Source organism: Anoplolepis gracilipes, unplaced genomic scaffold (genome assembly GCF_047496725.1).
Source record: "Anoplolepis gracilipes unplaced genomic scaffold, ASM4749672v1 Contig29, whole genome shotgun sequence".
Classification (NCBI taxonomy): Eukaryota; Metazoa; Arthropoda; class Insecta; order Hymenoptera; family Formicidae; genus Anoplolepis; species Anoplolepis gracilipes.
The window spans coordinates 71,452-80,165 of record NW_027328676.1 but is presented as its reverse complement, the minus strand read 5'-3'; the positions used below and the strand labels follow the sequence as shown (position 1 = coordinate 80,165).

At 42.3% G+C, this 8,714-nt stretch overlaps 1 protein-coding gene across 1 annotated transcript; it reads right to left on the bottom strand.

The window, feature by feature from the left end:
• Positions 1 to 1,647: 1,647 nt before the first annotated feature.
• LOC140675969 (uncharacterized) lies at positions 1,648 to 8,273 on the bottom strand. The gene is made up of 2 exons (XM_072910559.1): positions 3,792 to 8,273; positions 1,648 to 3,707 (listed from the first exon to the last, which is right to left on the bottom strand). The coding sequence occupies exon 2, from the start codon at positions 3,664 to 3,666 to the stop codon at positions 1,648 to 1,650; it is 2,019 nt and encodes a 672-aa protein (XP_072766660.1). The 5' UTR covers positions 3,667 to 3,707; positions 3,792 to 8,273.
• Positions 8,274 to 8,714: the final 441 nt, after the last annotated feature.

Here is an 8,714-nt window from a genome sequence, read left to right as displayed (position 1 = left end):
CCAGGTTAAGAGCGTCGGTTGTTGATCTTCCTTGCCTGAATCCGTACTGGTGTTTGGCTAATGCAGCAAATCCATTCGTCTCCTCCTCTTTCCTCATTCGGTTAATTATAAGGCGTTCGAATGCCTTTCCCAAGTCGTCAAGGAGGCAGATTGGTCGAGTTTTGGGGATGCTTCCAGGGGAGGATTCACCCTTAGGAATTAGCACTAATTTGGCTTTCTTCCAAATTCTAGGGAAGATGCCCTCTCTCAAACAATGTGCAAAGACTGATCGAATGCTTCTCACAAACTCGTCCGGACACTTTTTGAGGATTTTCGCGGGGACACCGTCGGGGCCCGGCGCAGAGCTCCTTACTGCCCTTTTTCTTAATATTTCATCTACCTCGCGGAAAGATACCTCATAGAATCTGTCCACGACCCCAGCGCTATCGTGCGTAGTGGGAGGTGTGGTTGGAGTGATGGCGCGCGGAAACAGACCGTTTACCATTTCAATCACTTCTTGATGTTTGATTAGTTCCGAAATGGAGGGTCCCACTTTTCTCAGTTTGTTCAGAACAAGCTTATAAGGAATGCCCCAAGGATCCTTGTCGATTGCATCAATCAGTTCCTGCCATGACCTTTCCTTGGCTCTTATAATCGCGTTTCGTAGTTCTCGTTTTTTCTTACGATATTCCAATTGGGCGCGCCTCAACAATCTATCGTGATCTGGGGCTTTATTTCTTCTGCGTAGTAGACGTTGCCAGGTTCTCCTAGATCTGGTGGTCCTGGTCCGTAGTTCCGCTACTTGATCGTTCCACCAGTAAACCCTGTCTCTTCCGCGTCGGCCGGTGTACCGAGGGGCACTTGCGTCGCAAGCATCCACGAGAGAGCGGGAGAGCCATTCGGCTGCTGTTTCCGGTCCATTCCCATCTTCCGGAGGTTCGTCTGCAGCGCTCCAGATCAGTGCTGCTTGAAATCTGTCGTCGTCCAATTTATCCCATTTCCATCTGTTATTTCTCTTCTCTTCAGGGTTCTGGTTGCGTACAGGTTGCTGGTGAATCGTAAAAAAGACATATTGATGATCCGAGAGTGACTCTATTTCTGAGCACACCCTCCAATTCTCTACTCGCCCCAGAAGTCCCGGTGTGACCCAAGTCAGATCTATAATGGATACACCCTGTGGGCGTACACACGTTGGTTCCGCCCCATTGTTCAGGATTCTTAGATCTAACTCAGCTGCAAGATCTTCTAATAAACCACCGCGATAGTTGGTGTAGAGAGAACCCCATAAGGGGGACTTAGCGTTGAAGTCCCCGCAGATGACCACTCTATTACCAAGTTGTCTAATGATAGCAGCGATTTCTTCCATTATCTTATTGGAGACTTCCCGATTGGAATTAGGAGATATATAACAAGATAGCAAATATAAGTCTCCCACGGAGACCACTACAAGTTGTTCCTTCCTGCTGACCAACCTACAGGAACCGAAAGATTTATCAGGCCGCCAAAGAATCGCGGAACGACCGTCCATACTCACAAACCAATTAGGTGGGTTCAGGTTTCGAGCCGGTTCAGATATGGCGCATATAGTCACGCCCATCTCAATCATGTGTTGTATTAATATATCGTAGGCCCGTCTGCTGTTGTTCAGATTGCACTGTAGCACTTTCATCAAGGTTTGGGAGCTTTGTTGCCAGTAGCAAGTTTCTTAGCGCCACACATGTAGTTCCCTGTACGGTGACAATAATCTAATCCCTTTTGTTTACAAGGGAAACAACATGCAGGGTTCGGACAGTCAGTCACTTGATGTCCCCGTTCACCACACTTGAAACAACATCCCATTCTGTCATTAGTCGATCTACAATTAACCCTGGTGTGGCCAAATTCCCAGCACCTGTAGCATTGCATGGGTTTTGCCTCCAGAAGTTCAATTCGCGCTGTCGTCCATCCGATTCGGGTCCTTGTAGTTTTGGCTATTCTAATGGCCGTGGATAGAGAGCATTGTACCCAGGTCATAAATAATCCGATCTTCATAGGCCTAATTTCTCCGATTTTAAGATCAGAGACTTTGCAGTCTCCTAGCTCCGCTAATCTCTTTAGGATATCGTCCTTGTGGAGTGACCCATCGAATCCGCTCACTCTAATATCGCCCTTCACAACTGGTCTTGTGATTTTAGCTTCCATACCTATCACCTCAATTAGCTTGGCTTTAAGGTCCTCTGCCTTGTTCTTATTGTCTGGACCCGCTATTTCTATGATCCAGTTGCCATTAATGGACTGACGAATTCTTGATTTCTCGATTCCGAGCTCTTCCATCGAAATGTTTTGCCTTGCTTTCCTTATTGCATCAGCATATGAAAAGTCAGGATTATTCCCCTGGATTACTATTGCCGAAGTCGTAGGGGCTCTCCGTTTAGATTTTAGCTTTTCCAGCTCTTGAGTTCTCTTAGGAGGTTCAGAAGCTTCTTTCGTCTTAGGTGTTTCTTCCGAGTTCGTTCTTCTATTCCTGATAGGGTTCCTTCTATTTTTCCTTACTTTTGTCCATCCAGGCGAGTCGTTATTGGTGGGAGAAGCCCTTTCCATAAGGTGATCTCGCATATCGGTACCTCTATGTGAGTCGATTATATCCTTCGGAGGTTTCAGCTGGATATTACTGATAATCCTAGGAGCCGCTGGTCTGTTTCTCGGTACCCTTTGTGGCTTGGGGGCCACGAAGTAATGTTCAGATTGCGAGGCACGTTCCTTGTTGGATACCTTTTTTTCTTCTTCCATAGCAGGAACGAGGGCTGGGAATTTCCTATTATATTCCGTTTCCTTGGGGTCCATAGGGATTGTTCTTATTTCCTTTATTGGGGAAGTACCCCTATCCGCCTGAATGACTTTTTTATAGGTCTGCTCTCTTGTGATTGTAGCCTGGAGGCTCTCCATGACTCTCTGCATGTCTGAGATGTCCTTTTTAAGACGGGCTATCTCCCTTTTATGATTTGCTACTGCAGTCGTCAACTCTAAATTTTTGCGTTTCAGGGTCGCTGGATCTCCTCTATCCTCCTCTCTTTCCGCTAACAAGGTGATTACTTCGCCAATTGTGAGCAGACGTTCTTTCATAAGTCTCTGGCAGGGACCATTCAAATTCCCGCATTCCTTCCTAATTATTTCGAGATCGTCGACCCATTTTTTCGCGTCGATTTTCAATTGCAAGGAAGAATGATCCTTGAGAACCTCCAAATCTAAGGGTACTTGTCTCATCCTCTCCTTAATGGTTTTTCCACCACCACTACCGTCACCGCGTCTGTTTTTCCTCCCTGTACTGATTCCAGGGTCAGTGCCCTCAGAGTCTGCGTAATGTGCAAGGCTAGACATAGAGTCTCGAGGACCCGTCAGGTCGATGACGTCACTTCTAGTTGTACGTTTCTTCTTTATTTCTTCCTCCTCTTCATCGTCAGATTCATCACTGATTATTGCTCGAGTCTTCCTTTTAGGTCTGCTTGGTACAGATTCTCTATTAGATGTGACATCCGTGTCACTGTCCAGGTCCTTAAAGAGATTTCTCTTAACATCATCAAAAGCAACCGGAGAGGGACCAGGTGATGGAGTTTCTTTTCCCCTCAGGAAACTCGTTCCTGGTGTAGAAAATACTTCGTCTGTTGGCGGTGGTAAGCCCTCAATCTCTTTGCAGACTAATGTGCTCATAGCTTCCTGGGTAGGTAAATCCTGCTCCTCCGTTAGCGTATCTTCCATAATTTGTTCTGTGGTTATGAAAGATATCTCCTCCTCCTCATTTTGTTTTTGTTTTGGTAATTTAATATTTAGCATACTTGTCCCACGAGTGATGTCGGAAATACGGTCGGCCTGGGCAGAGCCGCTTGCCCAGGTAAGCCTTTCTACACTGGGAGGGTCGGCCGGTACCCCCAGGAGTCGTTTGAGACTGCGCCTATTATGCTCGCCGCAGCCACGAGCCCCCGAGCACGCCCTCACACTACGGGCTACGAGCTAATCTTAACTAGGTTAAAATGCATGCAATTTAGGTAAGTATAATAACTATTAGGGTGCGAGTATCGCGATCAATAAAATATAAGGTAAGTATAATAATTCTTTAAAGTACGAGTATCGAATCAACAATATAACCAACACTTATAAAACAAATCTATCTATAAGGTATGTGTAAAACTGAATGGGGTACGAGTATCGCGATCAATAATATAAATGTATATAGAATAAGTATACTATCTATCTGTAAGGTAAGTATAATATTGTAATAACTAATATACAAAATAAGTATTGTAATTAGTAAAGTAACTATAATGTAAAATAAGTATAATATTGCAATCAGTAAGTAGCATAATTAATGTACGAATAAATGTTGTAATCAGCAATTAAATAAATAGCTATTATAAAGCTATAATAAAATCTAACTCATAGATAGTTATTCTTATTTACATTAGCGTTGATAAGGATTAATTATCTTAACGCACATCTGTTCCTGGTAGTCATAAGATACTGTACAGTATTTTTTTAGGTTGTAACCAGCTGAGGAGGTAAGGGGGAACGTCAGAAACATGGACCACCCGACGCGCATCCCCTCTTGTCAGTCAAAAGTTACTGCGCAGGGATATCCGTTTTTTATCCCCTGCAGGGGGTGGGGGACTTTCCAAGGATAACAAAACACCCGGCGCGCATCCCCCTAAATTTCTGTAAAGCTACTGCGCAGCTATTAAAAGTTGCACAGATGCTCTCTAAATTCTAGTTCTCCTCCAATTGGAGAACACCACTATTAAGTTCGTTTTGGTGTACGGCTTCTGGTTTGCTCAATAATAAGAGTGTCAGATCCTATATGCAAATCGCCATTCTATGTGTCATACTAGTGACTTCCCCTATGTGCCACGCGCCGCATGCGAACCCGCTCGTATTGTGAACGCGCCCGCTTGATTCAGCTAAGATGGCCGCCAAGACCGCGTGTAATACTTCGCGGTGTTAGTGTGCTATTCCGAGATATTTATTAAGATTTTCGTGTAATTATGTATGAGCTAGTGAGTGACCGCATATCATCGGGAACCTTCATCCGCGTGTTGTGCCTTGGTCTTCATATTGATCGTAAAATCTATTGCGTCGAACCGTATTCGCTTCGATGTGTAAGATATTCTGTCAATGTTATTCGTATCATCATCAATATTCTACGTTGTTTTTTAGATATGTCGATGAGAAGGATGCGACCGAGACGACGCCGTAGTCAGGAACAACAGGCAATCAGTAATCTTCGTGTCACTGCTACAAGGATAGTTTCTTTCCGCTAACTTTACTTAATTATTTATAAAATAATTATCATTATCATTTCATTTTCTGCACTCATTGTGATTAATAATACTTGTTCACAGGTGGACTATAGATGAGAACGTCTCATTCTTTAGGAAAATTACCACATTATATGAGACGTGTAGCGCAGGGTTGTTATTTATGCTCCCCTACCTTGTGTTGCGAGTCATGGACACTCGTTACGCCAAATCAGAATACCAGGGCTGAAAATGAACATCGTTGGGAAGAGCATGCTCTAACGCAGGTCTCACTCATTCACACCTGTCACTGGAGGGTGTCTAACCTCACAGGTAAGAACTTCCGCATCACTTATTTAACATTTTTAATTATTAATATGTATAGTTGTTGTTTTTCTCACTTAATGCTATATTAACGTCTCTATATATTATTAGTTAATTAGAGGGATTCTTTAGCGTCCTAAGTTTCACTCCATCTGTGGTTACTAATTATTTCAGGTTCGTCTATTGTTTTCTAATAAACGCCTATATTAGTTTCAGTTACAATAACCCTCAGCAGTCATTCTCATCATAACATACAGCCAGTATTTGATGTGTTTATCAGACATCGCCTAAGAAAATGGTTATGTACTTCGAAATATTGCTAATTACGTCAATACTTATCTCAGGTGAATGTTTCCTCTGAATTACAAAACCACTAAATAATACTAAGGTAATTATGTATAATTAGTTATTGCTTCCTTCGTTTTTTCCTTTTCTCTTTTATTTTGCTAACAAAAACTTAATGTATATGATTGCTTTCTAACCTACAACTGTCACTAGATAATATACTATTGCAATTACCGCTCTAAATTATCACAACCAGGCACTTAACCCCAGTTATATACATATATATATATATTAAGTTAATTAATTTAACTTAACTTAACTATGTGTAACGAATATAATTAGATGTATTCTTGTTGTAGAAAACCACTAAAGAACACTAAGTATACTAAGTATATTTGTATTTATGTTCATATTTATCTATTACTTTGTGCAATTTACTATTTAGTGCATGGACTAATGCAGTCTATTGTAACTTTTATGCAACTATATTATATATACGCGCATCCCTTATAATTTCTTATATTTTCTCGGTTTCAAGGTTGACAGGAGGAAGGAGATGTTCACAAAAGAAATAGTTGCCGCGATGACAGAGTATCCGGCCCTTGAAGAATCTTCGCGTGCTCATCGGATCATCATACAATTTCCAGGAGAAATGGAGGAGACCGGACGCAGGCGATCGCCCAAAAGGTAAGGTCTTTTGACGATTACAGGTCGTTCTGTCATACACAGTCGGCTGATGTTTGCCGATTTTAATTAAACTAGTTAGATCCTCTAATCACACCAATTCCCTCCTTCCGTAGGACAGGCAACCTCGCCGCAAAAACAGCGCTGCTATCTATCAGTCATTAAGTATCAAAGGTACAACATATAGTACTATTACAAGAAGAGTGGCAGATTCCCTAACCTAAATTCAAAATTATTTTTAGGTGGCTATTATAACTCTCCAAAGAACTCTGCTGATGCTTACATCACAAGGATATTTTCATTATTTATAAATAAAAATTATATATACGTTTGTTTTCATTAATTTTCCACGAGCTAACACAATGTATTTACATGGGTCATGGCACAGAGGCCCGATGCAATCATTTTTATTAACCACTGCACAATAACCTATGATCATCTATTCTTAACAATAAATAATATCCATTATAATATTGTCCACTGTAATATTGTTAACCTTTAGTTAATTTTAAAATCCTTAGATTACTAATCCATTTTATTTATTTGTACCATTAAGACATTCATCTTCTACCGTTGTTATGTCCGCCATTATGTGAACACGTTATAAAGGTGGTGTTATTTATTCATGATTACTCCTTGTGTCACCTCTTCCTCATTGGTTATCATCTGTTGCCAACTTAGATGGTGACGTAACGCATGATAACTAAGAGCACGCAATGCGTTACCACTACACCACACTTAATTTGAGTACTGTTCTCTAACATCACAACACTATTGTGCACTTATTGTTTAATTAACATTGTATACTAACTTAACTCAGTATATATCGTCACATTATATTTATAATATTATTATTCCTAAGCATCAATTTATATTGTTCACTATTGTCAATGTGTGTACCCTTCAATTTACATTTGCATCATATTCACATTCATATGAGATTAAATTTTTCCTGCTCATGTATACTAGAATCCATATAGAGCCATGCTCACCTAACCAGTTAGTGTATTAAAATAACACAGTCATTAATTAATTGTACCACTAAACACTGGCTATTTGCATCGGTGACTTGCACCTCATCCAGCATGTAGGAACTGGAACTACGTCACGAAGTGACGTCATCGCTTCATTCGCACGTCATTTTACACCAAATGCGCTAGCAAAATAAATGTTTTAAGCACAGGGCACCCACAATCATCTCTTCTTGCCTGATAATGTCCCCGTTATTGGCCGCGAGCACCAGCTAAACTCAAAACAACGGTACTTCACTGTTAAATGCGGTTGACGTGGACATGACGTAGGCAGTCTTCCACGTACGCGGCCGTCACTTTTCCGTGTAAAATTCACAGAACAGAACACTTTTCACGTACCAGACCGCGTCTCCTCGTTTTTAGTATTCCCCCGTGAGTTATAAAATAGTTTTTACTGTCTGGGAGCCGAGGATAAGCCATCTTTAGTCTTGATAGCAACCAGCGTGGCCGCAACGACACGTCACCATGAAGAGGCAGTTTTTCATTAATTTTAATTAATTAATTATCACCACCTTGACAAAAAATATATATTTATACACTACTCGTTGCCGCGAACAGCATCAAACACAATTCAAGGCGCGAAGTGCGCTTTTAACCGTCTATAGTAAGGTGCTTTGCCGGAGCGATGTCAGACACGTCCGTACTCAACGGCAGGCACCACCAAAGACCAACCTAACCTAACCTAACCTAACCTAACCTAACCTAACCTAACCTAACCTAACCTCACTGGGACAACAGTACCGTCAACATCTAGTCGAGAGATGGGGGAGGCTCCCCAGATCGAAAAAGTAGACCGCCTCGGTCTTGCTGAAGGCCACCCTCAGGCCAATCCGGCTTATGGCCCTCACGAAGCTTGCCACCTTTTTGTTAGCCCTGTTTAGGACTTCCCCCCAGTTGTTCTTCTCGGCTACCAGCAGGGTATCGTTGGCATATCCGATGACCCGGCAATCAAAGAGGAGAGCGGTATGGAGGACCCCGTCGTACCCGAGGTTCCACATCAGCGAGCCCAGCATTGTGGGACCCCGCAGTACACGCGACGGGTGTGACCCCGGCCGTCTTGGTCTTTGTATTCGAGCCTACGGTGACCGAAGTAGGCCCGAATACCCCTCACGAGGTATTCGGGGACGCGGTGGGTGTTAAGCGCGTC